The following is a 15,387-nucleotide window of genomic DNA, read 5'->3' as shown; positions in this document are numbered from 1 at the left end:
AGCGTTTTGGATGAGTCTCGAAGTCCCGAATCGGTCGTTTTTTCTTTCTGTTTGGTCTTCAAGAGTCGATCGGAATTTTTCAGAGGTTCGTGGCAACAGCTTATCGAACTAAGCTATTAGATTAAGACTGTAAAGTAGGGGAAAGCAGTAAATTGGTGGACTTCCGCTAGCTTTCATTGACGTTTTCGGTCATTTTAGTTATCTTTACTGATTTCCACCATTGTAAATTTTTGGCGCTTAGCGTCTCGAGCCGGCTTGGAAGTTTTTAGAAGTAAAGTCTCTGGCTCGGATTTGATAAAAACGCTTAAGTCTCGGTCTCGAATTACCATTCTTCTCCCCCGAAGGTAGGTTGTCAACGTTAGCTTTTTCATGTCGACATAAATGTCTATCCGGTTCATGTAGTGTACACATTGCATAGACTTGAAACCCGACAACATTAATTAATTGAAGTGGCTGTTTATCGCTGCTATCAGTAAAAAGGGAATCTTCCTTGAAAAGCCGAAAGCGTAAAGGGGCTGCTAAATACCATGATCCAGAAGGAATTATTTGAATTAGATGCCAGGAGTCGATCGAGATTTTTCAGAGTTCGTGGCAACCGCTTATTGAACTGAGCTATTAGATCAAGACAGTAAAGCATGAGAAAGCAGTATATTGGTGGGCTTCCGCTAGCTTTCATTGACGTTTTCGGTCATTTTAGTTCAGCTTTACTGATTTGCACCATTGTAAATTTTTGGTGCTTAGAGCCTCGTGGCTTGGAATTTTTTTAGAAGTAAAGTCTGGGGCTCGGAATTGATAAAAACGCTTAAGTCTCGGTCTCGAATTTTGAAACCAGCGTCTCGCAGTCTCGAATTACCATTCTTTTCCCCTGAAAGTAGATTGTCACATATTGGATAGGTGTTTATACTGCAACGTTAGCTTTTTCATGTCGACATGAATGTCCATCCGGTTCATGTAGTGTACACATTGCATAGACCTGTCTTAAAGATGACGCGAACTTTCCCTATAAACGGCACATTTCGTGTAAAATAAGACGCGGCTTAGCTAAGAGGCTGTTCTTAGTTAAGACGCGTCTTAGCTAAGACGAAAAAAACTTCGTATAAATGACCTTCGCGTCTTACATAAGACGCAAACGCATAGTACGCAAGCGTTAATTTTTGGCGCGCCACGTTGGATTACCGTTGCTACGGGCAACATTCACATGAAAACGAGTCAAGAATAGAAATAAGACGCGAACCTTTTATACGAGCTGTTCCCGTCTTAGATAAGACATTCTTGTATTGAAATGGTACAGTTCGCGTCTTATTTAAGCTGCGTCTTATGTAAGACGCGTCTTATTTTTCCTCGTATAAATGGCCCTATTGTATTCACACAGATTACTTGGGTGTAAACACGACTAACAGCCTTCAGCCATGTTTGAGGAGTCGGCTGATGTCGCATTAACAACAATAAATTCCATTTTAATTATCACCTGCATCGTGGGAAACTGTTTCGTCTGTGCTGTAGTGATGAAAAATCGACAAATGAGGTAAACTTAAAGTAGCAGTTTTTAACCTAAATACCTGATCGTATATATAGCAAAGGTGCATGATGGATAAGTAAAACGCAGAAAGTAATTTTAAGAATATCTCCAGGGGTTGTTGATTTTATACACGGTTTAACTTCAACAAGGTTTATTTTTGAGATCAACCAAAACCATTTGAATTACTTGAGAACGACTCTTTCTTAAAAATCCCACTGGAGCTTCGCTTTTAGCCTTGGCTAAAACGATATATTACCAGTAATAGCTGACCATATTATTCCACAGGACACCCATCAACTATCTCCTTATCAACCTGGCAGCAGCGGACATCTGTTACGTAACATTTATTACACCAAGTATTATTTTAAGCCACAATGTCGACCACCCAAAGGGGATCGCTGGGACAATTTTATGCGCAGTTGTAACAGGGGGAGGATTAGCATGGACTGGAGCGAAGGCCTCAATATTTACACTGCTTGTTGTTGCCTTTGAACGATACTTTGCCGTTGTACATCCCTATGGAAACCGCGGAAAGCTAACGTTTCGCAAAGTGAAGGTGCGTTTCTTTGAAATAAAATGTTATGCAGGTAGAAATTTGTCAACACAAAGTAACCTTGTTAAAAGACAGCTCAGTAAAAAGGCTTGCCTTCGTGGTATGCACAGAAAGAGGAGGGGTAGGATATGAGGGAGAAAAGCGCGACAGGGAAAAGGGAAGGGAACCCTTACACTCTCTCCCCATCTCCCCAACCCCCGGCCCCCTTTTCCCTTCCTCCCAATCCCTACCACTTTCGACCCCTGCTACGCAGGCTATAAACAGGCCTTCTTCCTCGCTCGTCTATATGTGCTGGCACGTGGCTGGCACGTGGCTGGCACGTGTTGAGGCAAACTGATTAAGAAACAGGTAGACACATCGCGGGCGGATCTGATGGGGAGGGTTGCGGAGAGTGTCGTGTTCTCGCCTCTCCATTCTTACCGCCAAATGCGCTTTCCTTATCTCAGAAACGAACTTTGTATCTGAGACATTTTATCGTTTCGACAAAATTAACTGACTTTTAGATGTGTGAATCACCTTTTTAAATATTATTTTAACTCTTCATTTTAGGTGATTATTCCTGGAATTTGGATCCTCGCAGCAATAAACAAAATCCCAGGATTCATGAAACGGAGCCGTTCTGCGAAGGAAAATAGTTCTAACTACTGCATTTCCTTTTTAACTGAAGAAGGCGTAAAGGTCCTCTTTACTGTTTACACTTCAATTAATTCTGCTTTGTTGATTTTGCTGGTCTTGTTATACTCCAAGGTGGTGTACACCTTATGGTTCAAGCACAGTGATAATGTACTTACACCTCATCAACAGGTATGCGGTAGGACACAACTAGGTTTAGCCCCGGAAAGTGGGATACTCAACAATGCGTTATACGGGGAGGCTCCCCCTCGATGTCCGATCCCTTATCCTTCCTTCGTTCTTTAAGCCAAGTATGTGGAACTATTTACACCTCGAATGAATAAACTGTGTATCGAAACGACCGGTAACCGGGACTTAAGGTTCTGTCTGTTTATCTACTTTTGGTGAATTCGAAAATGAATAAATAAATAAATAATATACGTCTGTCAGTCAAAACGTATACCTTAACGAGACCAAAAAGGTTATTCATCCTTATGTATTCTTAACGATACTGCATGCTTATATCAAAGATCAGCTTTTTTCAGTAGCCTTTTAAAAAGCTCCAGTCTTTCAGAACCTCTGATTTAACCTCTATGGGTCGCAGCTCTCGTCTCTTGTTTACGGAACAGTTTCCATTGCTAACTTTGTTTATTCATTGTTTTCATTGCAACAAATCGTGAGGTCTTCCGAGAGCTGTGAGGTCGCACAGCTATATTTTAAGCTTGGGCGACCTGTAGCTTATCAATCGTTTTGTACACAGGGTGTATTGAGGTTGAGGAAGAGAGTGACCTTGATGGTTGTAACCGTGAGCGCCATTCTTGTAATCTCTTGGGGAGCAGATGTGGTACTCCATATGTTAGAAGAACATGCTGCTGGCTCCGTGAAACTGAGTCCTTTGGCTATTCCTATCGTGCACACGATACTGATGTTCAACTCTGCTATAAATCCCTTTGCATACGCTCTGCTGAACCAAAGATTCAGGAAAAAGATGAGGCAGATGATACGATCACGTTTCTTTGCAACAAGGGTTGGTGCTATGTCCGTGTGACGGGGTGAACCACAGGACAATGACACTGGTCACACCACTGGCAGCATTCCGATGACACAGCAAGACCAACTGAGTGAAAGGGCGGGGATAATTTCCCAGGAAAATGTGTATCGACAGTAACAAGCATCCCTGCATTACCTTTGGCCTCGTTTTCAAAGCGAGTTCTGGTGCTTATCATTTCATGTGAAAAGAAGTTTTATTCACTCACAAATTAAACTCATTTTCATGCGGAAAGGTTTGCACTCGCTTTGATAAAAAGGCTAAGGGCAATTCGAAAATGGGTTTTGACACCGCTGTTGTGGTCATCCTGCCCTTATAAATGTAAAAAGAAATTGTCTTCTTACGAGAACATTCAACTCCCATAGGATTGCCTTAAAACACCAACATAATACTAGGTAGCTTATAGCAACGAAGACGGCGATGGCAAGTGGAGCGTCAAAAAAGCAATGGCTTTTGAAAGCAAAACGGTAGATATCTTTGCCGTCAATGCACAACTACGACGTAAAATACCCGTATACGACGTTTCATGGAGGACTTAAACGCGCGACGACGAATTTTCTCTTTCTCCTGATTTTATACTTGGGTGCCGTCCCAGAGAATTCACCTAGATTTGAGATTTAATTTCCAGTACGCTGTCATAAATGCGAAAAAGTTGATAAAACGCTGCCGTCGTGGCCGACATGACGTCACGCCGGTAAGCATTCTGTATGAAAACCATATAAACTTCTAAAGAAACTGTGATGCTACATAGGTAAGGAGAGGGGAGGGGTGGGGAAGCGAAACACAAGAAACTGTTTTATCAATTGCCTTACGACCTTAATACTGGCTTAGAGCGTCAGCCCTTGTTTGTGAGTAGCCCTATATCTAAGGACAACAGGGTAACTTTTTCTTGTCTTTATAATTATGCATTACAGCACCCGAGACTTAAGGCTATTAAAAAACAAACAACAAACCAAGAAACAAACGATCGTCTTCATTGAATAACATCAACTAATGTGAAATGAAAACAAAAACAAAAAAACAGCTTTTCGAAACTGTCACCTGCAAGATGGGATTGTGTCATAGTGTAAATTTGTTTTGTCTTTTGTATACTATTTCAAATAATATAGGTATATATGTTTATATATCATACGTATTTGTACATAGTAGACAATTGAATTGTGCAAAGCTGATTGTCCTACGTGAAAATTAACCACTTCAAGACATCAGTACGACACCGAAAGAACCCAAAACAGAGCAGAGTCGTAGCCGTAGACAGCTATACCGTAAAATTCCGAAAATAAAACAACGCAAAAATGGTAAATTTACTTCCAACTATAAGGCTAGCCCAATCAACTTTGAAACGCAAATTTCCCTCCACAGATAAGCCCATCCGAATATAAGCCCCTCCAGAAATAAGCCTCTCAAAAAGGGATTTTAAAAAATATAAGCCCCAGGGATTATTTTCGGAATTTTACGGTGTTTTTGCTGATCAGGTCTCCTTAGATCCTACTTCCTACGGCATATTCGTTTGTGGTCCTTTGCAGTTCATGTCTATGTAGACCTATGTATTTAGATAGAAACCTTTATTTCAATAGGGTAACTCCTTCAGGTTTTGTACAAGATAAAAACTGCTATCCATAGAGGCCCTATATGATAAACTAAATTGAATAGCAATAAAAGCGATAATTAACTACAAATAAAAATAGCTATAAAATGTTATTATCATAAAAAGACTAAAATATTAAATTACTAGAAAAAAACATAAACATCTAAAAATCTGAATCTGATTAAAAATTAGACAACCATGATGAAAAGTCTTCTTTCGTACATTCTAACCTATAGATGGGAGTCTAAGTTTACCACTGCTCCTTGTTCTTGTACATAACAGAATACTCGACAGGTGACCAGTCAAAAATAGAACAAGCTAACTGCTGGTGCGTGTATTTCAGTGAAAAGGGAGAATCAAGGAAAAATAAAGATTTTTCCTGTTGTTTCCTCTATTGTACCGTTGTCGTTTCGAGTCAAAATTGCCCTTGCACCAAAAAATACCGTCTTTGTCTGCTCATTTGCATTAACTATAAATTTTGCCGTCTTTGCCATAAGAATAGAGCGGTTTTCCCTTGACTGTCGTAAAACCAAAACCAAAGTAAATACACTAGCCAACCAAAGGGCGTAGTAAAACCAAAACCAAAACCAAAACCAATCCCTTTCGACAGTCAAGTGAAAACCGCTCTAATCTAAAACGCTAAGGGACGAGCAATATGGAGGTTACTTAGCAAAAAAGCGAGCTCACAGGACTGGAGTACCGTCTTGTCTAAGGTAATTTTTTTTCTTCACAGGTTTTTGGTTTTATCCTTGTGTTGCTTACGAGATTAAGCTTAGCCGGATTATTACGGCAGCCACTGTTTTCCACTGCAAGAGTCTTTTTCACCTTGGACAACATGATATGATTAGAAATTGTTTTCTGGAAGATGCTAATTACTAAACTGCTCCTTTAATTTAGGTTGATTGCTTGAAGCCAAAACAACGAAGGCTTCATTCTTAGAGATTTGCACCATCTGCGTTTCCTCCACAAAAGCTTGAACAGCATGAAATTTGCGAACAACCAGTTCAACGCGAGACGTTCTTACATTCCCTGGATCTTATGCGCACCCTTGATTACGAAAATTGCCCTCAAAGATAAAGAAATTCCCTCGCTCTCTTCTGATCAGCATGAAGTCATTTGGGCTTGTTTTTTTTTAGTTCTTGAAGCCGGTTTGTGTATGTGCCGGTGAACAAAGGAACTCGAAATCTATTCCCGTGTCTCGGAGATAATTTTGAAAAAAAGAAAAGAAAAAGTACACCCGTCGTGAGTTCCTCTTTTGTCCTTCATTTTTACAGTGTCCGTTGCGTCGTAGATTCTAGTTAGAAGCAAGCGAGTATACCGTAGGTCTTTTTTTTCGTTACTTCAACATATGGAATATCACCTGCTTCTAAGCTTTTAATTTCCTATTTTTGACCACCCATTGTCGTTAATACATTTTTCCATTTCCAAATAATTTTGACAGAAAGCTTCCGCGGTAAGATCGCACCGCCGGGTAACTTCATAAAAATTTACCAAACTAAGCCATGAAGAAATTACTCTGTCGTAAAATCACAACTGAGGCAAAGGTTTGTGAGGGTTTATACAATTAAGTGGCACTGACAACGTAACAACTTTAAACGGTTAAGGTGAATTACAAAAGATTTACAGCTACCTCGGCCTGACCGGCCATATAACCTTCGCTATCTGCTCTTGCCTTGTAGTCGTATGTCTATACACTTTACCGTGTAGCTCTTTAATACGCCGGCACGAAAATCATTTCGGATAGCGGCTTGCTCACTTAAAAGAACGGAAATTTTGGTACAACGCGACTTCTGTAACAAATTAAAGCGAAGATACGCCGCGCCGATCTTGAAAGTAGGGGTATAGACTGGTACATCGAAAAACTGACGTGGGTGTCAGAAAATTTTGGCCCGATCTCGAAATCTCAGAAGCGTTTTGCAAGGGTCTCGAAGTCTCGGAGTCTCGAATCTGTCGTTTTTTCTTTCCGTTTGGTCTTCAGGAGTCGATCGGAATTTTCAGAGTTTCGTGGCAACAGCTTATCGAACTAAGCTGTTAGATTAAGATGATAGTTAAGCAAGAGAAAGCAGTAAATTGGTGGCCTTCCGCCAGCTTTCATTGACGTTTTCGGTCATTTTAGTCAGTTTTACTGATTTGCACCATTGTAAATCTTGGGCGCTTAGAGTTTCGGGGCTCGAAATTTTTTAGAAGTAAAGTCTCGGGCTCGGATTTGATAAAAACGCTTAAGTCTCGGGTTCGAATTACCATTCTTTTCCCCCGAAGGTAGATTGTCACATATTGGATAGGTGTTTATATTGCAACGTTAGCTTTTTCATGTCGACATGAATGTCTATCCGGTTCATGTAGTGTACACATTGCATAGACTTAAAATCAGACAACATTAATTAATTGAAGTAGCTGTTTATCGCTGCTATCAGTAAAAAGGGGATCTTCCTTGAAAAGCCGAAAGCGTAAAGGGGCTGCTAAATACCATGATCCAGAAGGAATTATTTGAATTAGATGCCAATGCTGGAGAAAAAATTCTTCCTCAAATTCAGGTAAACGTACTTTTTGAAGGAAAAGGGCACATTAACCAGATTAACTAGTAAACCGTAATTCATTTCCGTCGCCGTACAAGACTGTGAATTAACAAATCAAACAATCGGAAAAAACCGGATACAAATTATGGACCATTTGACTTCATAAGCATGTCTGTATTCGTTTCGGTTTTGGTTACATGATGTGTTACAATAAATAAAAATGGGCGAAAAATTAGGATTTGGTCGCGTACAATTATTGCTCATTTTTACCTCCCGTTCGCTTTACGTTTGGTAATTGTATACAGAGGAAAAACCCTGTTTGAGCTAATGGCTAATGCAATACCCAATAGCTAACAAAGCGCTACTTAAAATTGTTTTCACACAGATTACTTGGGTGTAACACGACTTACAGCCTTCAGCCATGTCTGAGGAGTCGGCTGATGTCGCATTAACAATAATAAATTCCATATTAATTATCACCTGCATCGTGGGAAACTGTTTCGTCTGTGCTGTAGTGATGAAAAATCGACAAATGAGGTAAACTTAAACTAGCAGTTGCTAACCTGAATACCTGATCGTATTTATAGCAAAGGTGCATGATGGGTTAGTAAAACGCAGAAAGTGATTTTAAGAATATCTCCAGGGGTTGTTGACTTTATGCACGGTTTGACTTCAAAGGTTTATTTTTGAGATCAACCAAAACCATTTGAATTACTTGAGAACGACTCTTTCTTAAAAATCCCACTGGAGCTTCGCTTTTAGCCTTGGCTAAAACGATGTATTACCAGTAATAGCTGACCATATTATTCCACAGGACACCCATCAACTATCTACTTGTCAACCTGGCAGCAGCGGACATCTGTTACGTAACATTTATTACACCAAGTATTATTTTAAGCCACAATGTCGACCATCCAAAGGGGATCCCTGGGACAGTTTTATGCGCAGTTGTAACAGGGGGAGGATTAGCATTTACTGGAGCGGAGGCCTCAATATTTACACTGCTTGTTGTTGCCTTTGAACGATACTTTGCCGTTGTACATCCCTATGGAAACCGCGGAAAGCTAACGTTTCGCAAAGTAAAGGTGTGTTTCTTTGAAATAAGATGTTTATGCAGGAAATTTGTCAACACAAAGTAGCCTTGTTTTTTTTGTTGTATCCGATGGACATAACTTACTAAGCGTAACGCTGTCTTTTGAAAGACAGCTAAGTAAACAGGCTTGCCTTCGTGGTATACACAAAAAGAGGAGGGGTAGGAGATGAGGGAGAAAAGCGCGACAGGGAAAAGGGAAGGAAACCCTTACACTCTCTCCCCATCTCCCCGACCCCCGCCACCCTTTTTCCTTCCTCCCAATCCCTACCACTTTCGACCCCTGCTACGCAGGCTATAGGCCTTCTTCCTCGCTCGTCTATATATGCTGGCTCGTGGCTGGCACGTGTTGAGGCAAACTGATTGAGAAACAGGTAGACACATCGCGGGCAGATCTGATGGGGAGGGTTGCGGATGGTGTCCTGGTCTCGCCTCTCCATTCTCAGAGACGAACTTTGTATCTGAGACATTTTTTCGTCTCGGCAAAAATAACTGACTTTTAGATGTGTGATTCACGTTTTTAAATATCATTCTAACTCTTTATTTTAGGTGATTATTCCTGGAATTTGGATCCTCGCAGCAATAAACAAAATCCCAGGATTCATGAAACGGAGCCGTTCTGCGAAGGAAAATAGTTCTAACTACTGCATTTCCTTATTAACTGAGGAAGGCGTAAAGGCCCTCTTTACTGTCTACACTTCAATTGATTATGCTCTGTTGATTTTGCTGGTCTTGTTATACTCCAAGGTGGTGTACACGTTATGGTTCAAGCACAGTGATAATGTACTTACACATCATCAACAGGTATGCGGTAGGTCATAACTAGGTTTAGCCCCAGAAAGTGGAATACTCAACAATGCATTATACGGGGAGGCTCTCCCTCGATGTCCGAGTCCTTATCCTTTTATATACTATTTTTGACAGCAGAGGTACCCTTTTCGGGCGGAGCCAGTATAGGCAATAGACCTTTTTACCGATACGGCGGCCATATTGAATTAATTGGATGGGATGCCCAGGGGGCATGAGAACGATCAGATATACTCGCATCAGTATGTACGCGGGCTTTTTGGGCCAATTTTCCTTTTTAAGTTTTCCTAGAAAAAGATTGTTATGGGAAAAAAAGATCGTTGTGCCGTGTTTCGATGTAATAATGATATTCTTGTGATAATGTTTTTCTCGAGAAATATACAGTGAAGTTCTCTTGTTGCCCTAAAACCGCGCGTAAATACTGAGCGAGTGCCCCCCTGGGCATCCCATAATACTCCTTAAATCTAATAAATTCAATATGGCTGCCGTATCGGTAAAAAGGTCTATTACAGGAAGTACCCCCTGGGGATTTAGCTGGCCTTTAACCCGGGTTTACTCCCTCCCTTACGTATTAAAGTTATAATGGTGTGTATGGCAACAAAGGGTTATGGTATTTTGACCATTATGGTGTTTCGGGTTTCAAATAGTGTCAAGTTTCCTGCTTCATGATCTTACAGTTTGGACTCTCAGGTTTAAATCTTTTCATTATACAGAACAAGTTATTAGGCTTCAATTCCGGCCATCTTAAGTTGGACCCAAAATTTAAGGTTTCACGGTCATAACAAAGGTAGACAAGATAAAACAATCGGTTTTATAGGTCACTTATATTGTACAATTGGGTAACCTGTGGTTTTTGTATTTGTTTTGTATACAGGGTGTGTTGGCGTTAAGGAAGCGGGTCACCTTGATGGTTGTTTCCATCAGTGCTATTCTTGTAATCTCTTGGGGGGCAGACGGAATATTGCACCTGATACACGAATATGCTGACTCCGTAAAACTGAGTCCTTTAACAACTCCTATCGCGCACACGATAATGAGTTTTAACTCTGCCGTCAATCCCTTTGCTTACGCTTTGCTGAACCAAAGATTCAGGACGAAGATGAAGCAAATGGTATGTCCGTGTTCTTTTGGAAAAAGGGCTTATACTGTGAGCGCGCGACAGCGTGAACGACAAGACAACGAGGTGGCAATCAGCACTGGTGACATCCCTATGACAAGTATCAAAACGGTGAAATAAAATCCGTCAACCTTCACTCTTAAGTGTTGATGCTTAAATACTGATAAAAAAATTATGGTGCTTTTAGTCTTCCCCTATGAAAACAAGTTTCCTTTGTTTGAAACATGCCGTTTCAACGGCTTTTATTAAGCTCCGACCCAAATTAACACTGCGTCGTTTATTTTGTAAAGGTGTTATCGTTTCCTTACTTTGTTTACTGGTTGTAACTTTTTAAAACTTCTTCCTTATCTCCTAAGTCAAAGAAAAAACGCATGCCTACACTGCGGACTATCGTCGGGTAAATAGCGGTTATAAAGGTCATGTATGAACTCCTCGGGTTTGAAACCAAATTTCTGAAACATTTGCATGGCTGGATTCGTGACTGATACATGGAGTGTCACGTCTTTACCCAAGCAAGTTTGAATTAAGTGATAAATTATATAGGTTCCAATCCCCCCTCGGCGCCACTCTGGATGGACTAAAACGAAGGAGATGTAAGCCTCGTTGTATTTCACATCCGGGACCATAAAGCCAAGACAAGATAAAAACTGCTATCCATAGAGGCTCTATATGATAAACTGAATTGAATAGAAATAATAGTGATAACCAAGTACAAATAAAAATACCTATAAAATGTTATACCTTATTATAGGAAATTAACGCTCCATGAAATTAAGGTATTGGAAATTAACGCGACTTGAATTAACGCGAATTTAATGGCAAACGACTTTCGAATAAAAAAAATTAACGCGAAAGAGGAGGTACAATTTCATAATAAAGGAAATTAACGCGATTCTCATATTCTGTCGAGAAAGACTATGTTGACGATTCGAAATCTATCTTGGCCGAAATCAAAGGAGAAGATATTGACCTCACTTTTGACAGCGACAACGATGAACATGAACTCGAAATATTGTAAACCTTCTCCTTAGCTTTTGTGAAAGATGAAAAATAAAGGGTAAATGGGAAGAAAGAAAGCTTGTAGTTAATGTTTTTTAGGTGTCAAGAATGTCTGGACAGGTTCCAAAATTGGGATTAAAATACTGGAAATTAAGAGCGCAGAAATTAATGCTGCACTTAATTAACGTCGCGGAAATTAATGCTCAACAAAATTAACGCTACTTAAATTAATGCGAATCGTTAAAATTCGCGTTAATTTCATGGAGCGTTAATTTCCTATGATAAGGTATAAAAGTCTTAATCATAAAACCCTAAAAATCTAAATCTGATTAAAAATTACACTTGTACATAACAGAATACTCGACCGATGATCAAGAATAGAACAAGTTACCTGCTGGTCCGTGTATTTCAGTGAAAAAGGAGAATCAAGGAAAATAAAGATTGATGAAAAGATAAAGATTGTTGTTCCTTCTATTATAACGTTGTCGTTTAGAGCCAAGATTGCCAAAATTGTCGTTTCAAGCCAATAAGTATAAATTTTTACCGTCTATGCCATAAGAATAATCTAAACTGTTAAGGGACGGGCAAGAAGGAGGTTACTCAGCAAAAAGCAAGCTCACAGGGCTAGAGGACCGTCTTTTCTGTCGCACTTTGTAATAAAATTGTCGCACTTTGTAATAACACTTGTCGAACTTTGTAATAAAAAGCTGTCGCACTTTGTAATAAAATAAGCTGTCGCACTTTGTAATAAACTTGAAATGTATGGTCGGAGGACATGTAAACCCGATAATAAATATCATCATCGACAACAGCAACAACAGTAACAATAATCATATAATATATAAATAATTATAATAATAGCATTCCACTGAACGGTTTTCAGTACCGATTTCCGAAGTGAGGGCGGAGGAAAGTGTTCACATCAACTGCGGCTTTACTGCTTTAAGATCTTTGTAGGAAAGTAAAACTCTTTCTTTGCGGAAAACCTCGAGACTGTGAGATAGTGTCCATAACAGCAAGCGTCCGTAGTGAAGGGATTTTGTATTGGAATTTAGCTGCTATCTGTATTATCGGGTTTTGCCTAAAAGTAAGGTGTCCCTGACTGTATAAGCAAAATATTTTGAAAGTTTTACTAGTAACACGGGTAACGGAGAAATCCGGTTTCATTGCCCTCGAGGATAGGATCTGTGATATAACGAGATTTTAGTGTTTTAATGCCATGAATAAGCGCTATACTAACAGAACCAAAAAACACAAATATCGAGCACAACACGGTGCCACAATCACTATCATAATCAGACAATCATCATCATCATTATTATATATCGCACTATTTCATATCAAGAGAATGATCTAGCTCATTCTCTCTCGATATCAATTGTCCACCTCATTGTGCTACAATAACTGCTAATTTTGTGGAAATTTCGAATGCGCTAGAACCGACATGAAACAAAATAGATTCATAATAATCAGAAAATGTGACTAAGTGTAGCGCAGCTAAGATAAGATAACAAAACGCAAAAAAAGGGCAAACAAGAAAAGCAAATCTAAGTACAATGACACTAACAAAAGATCTCAGTCTCGAACGTTTATGCTCAAGTTCCACTCCTATGTAAGTTGTAACAAGGCACTTTTTCGCCTTTTCTTGCCACGCCTTCTTTCTCCCTAGCTAAATAATGAGCTGTCTCTGTCTAGAGCTTTGAAGTATGCTACTTGTTTCGCCAACATATAGCCATGATGATAAGCCATCCAAGACCTACATACCGCATATTCGCCACAATTCAGGCACGACACCACTTGAAGGTCCAAACATTCTTATGAGTATTTTCAGAAAAAGCTGACGTTTCCCGCTACCCCACTACAGGAGAAGTAAATACGCGGCAGATGATCTGAAAAGCCAACCTACGAGTCACGAAAACGAGTTTTAACTTGACATCTGTGGGTAGGCCACGAAAAGGTGCCTGGTTCTTTTTTAACAATGAATGACGTATCGTTTAAGATAATTCTAATTATCAAAATGCCAACTTCTTGATTTTGTCAGACACCTTAATATTTGAGTATTTTTCGCTTCGAGGGAAAAATTATGGAATTGGATTTTGCCAATGAATTCAAGAACATGACTTCAAAATGACATCAAATTACGTCATTGTGTCAATCAAGTTATGCTTAGATGTTGGAAATAAATAGTACATTATTCTGTGTTATTGTGGTGGCCGTCTTATGAGTGGCCCATATATCGACTTATATAAATAATAATCATCATAAAACATGTTCAATAATAATAACAATAAACAATTATTATTGTTATTATTACTGTTGTTGTTGTGGTCGATGATGATACTTATTATTGGGTATACATGTCCTCCAACCATACATTTCAAGTTTATTACAAAGTGCGACAGCTTATTTTATTACAAAGTGCGATGGTCTGTTATTAGCTGTTATTACAAAGTACGACAGCTTTTTTATTACAAAGTGCGATGGTCTGTTATTAGCTGTTATTACAAAGTACTACAGCTTATTTTATTATAAAGTGCGATAGTCTGTTGTTAGCTGTTATTACAAAGTACGACAGCTTTTTTATTACAAAGTGCGACAAGTGTTATTACAAAGTGCAATAGGTATTACAAAGTGCCACTCTGAACACCGTCTTGTCTAAGGTAAGTTTTTTTTCTTCTAAGGTTTTCGGTTTTATCCTTGTGTTGCGTACTAGATTGGCCGAATTTCTACTAGAGACGAACTATTTGTCGGATAATTCGTCTAAGGATAAATCTGAAGACGAATTTTGACGAAACTTTGTCTATATATTTCACGCGGGTTGCGAAAATATAGAAGCTAGTCCCTCTCATGTAGAAACTTCGTCAACAAAACCGTCTACGTTCCGTCTAGAACGTTTAGAGACGGATCAGCCTCAGACGAATTTTGCTCTATACTTGGACGAATTATCCGTTTCAAAGGGATAATTCGTCGTTGACGGATAATTCGTCTCTAGGATAAATTCGGCCAATTAAACTTGGATTATTACGGCAGCCACGTTTTTTCCACTTCAGGAGCCTTTTCACCTTGGACAACACGATATGATTAGAAATCATTTTCTGCAAGATACTATAAATTACAAAACTGCTTCTTGAATTTAATTTGCGGACTTGAAGTCAAAACAACAAACGCTTCATTCTTAGAGATTTGCACCATCTGTGTTTCCTCCACAAAATTTTGAACAGCGTGAAATTTGCGAACAACCAGTTCAACGCGCGACGTTCTTACATTCCATGGATCTTATTGCCCACCCTTGATTACAAAAATTGCCTACAAATAAAGAAATTCCCTCGCTGTCTTCTGATCAGCATGAAGTCATTTGGCCCTGTTTTTTTTTCTTGAAGGTTTGTGTATGTGCCAGTGAACAAAGGAACTCAAAATCTATTCCCGTATCTCTGAGATAATGTTGAAAAAAAAAAAAAACATAAAAAAGAAAAAGTACACCAGTCGTGAGTTCCTCTTTTGTCCTTCATTTTCACAGTGTCCGTTGCGTCGTAGATTC

General features: G+C 39.4%; 1 protein-coding gene across 1 annotated transcript; it reads left to right on the top strand.

Moving 5' to 3' along the window:
• The first annotated feature begins 1,520 nt into the window (after positions 1 to 1,520).
• On the top strand, positions 1,521 to 3,732 carry LOC140921834 (pyroglutamylated RF-amide peptide receptor-like). The gene is made up of 4 exons (XM_073371834.1): positions 1,521 to 1,525; positions 1,805 to 2,075; positions 2,622 to 2,876; positions 3,445 to 3,732. Exons 1-4 carry the CDS (start codon positions 1,521 to 1,523, stop codon positions 3,730 to 3,732), a joined length of 819 nt encoding a protein of 272 aa, XP_073227935.1.
• The last annotated feature ends 11,655 nt before the right edge of the window (positions 3,733 to 15,387 follow it).

The sequence above is a fragment of the Porites lutea genome, chromosome 12, assembly GCF_958299795.1.
Source record: "Porites lutea chromosome 12, jaPorLute2.1, whole genome shotgun sequence".
Lineage (NCBI taxonomy): Eukaryota > Metazoa > Cnidaria > Anthozoa > Scleractinia > Poritidae > Porites > Porites lutea.
The sequence above is the reverse complement of the archived record's forward strand: the minus strand, read 5'-3'. Positions and strand labels throughout refer to the sequence as shown.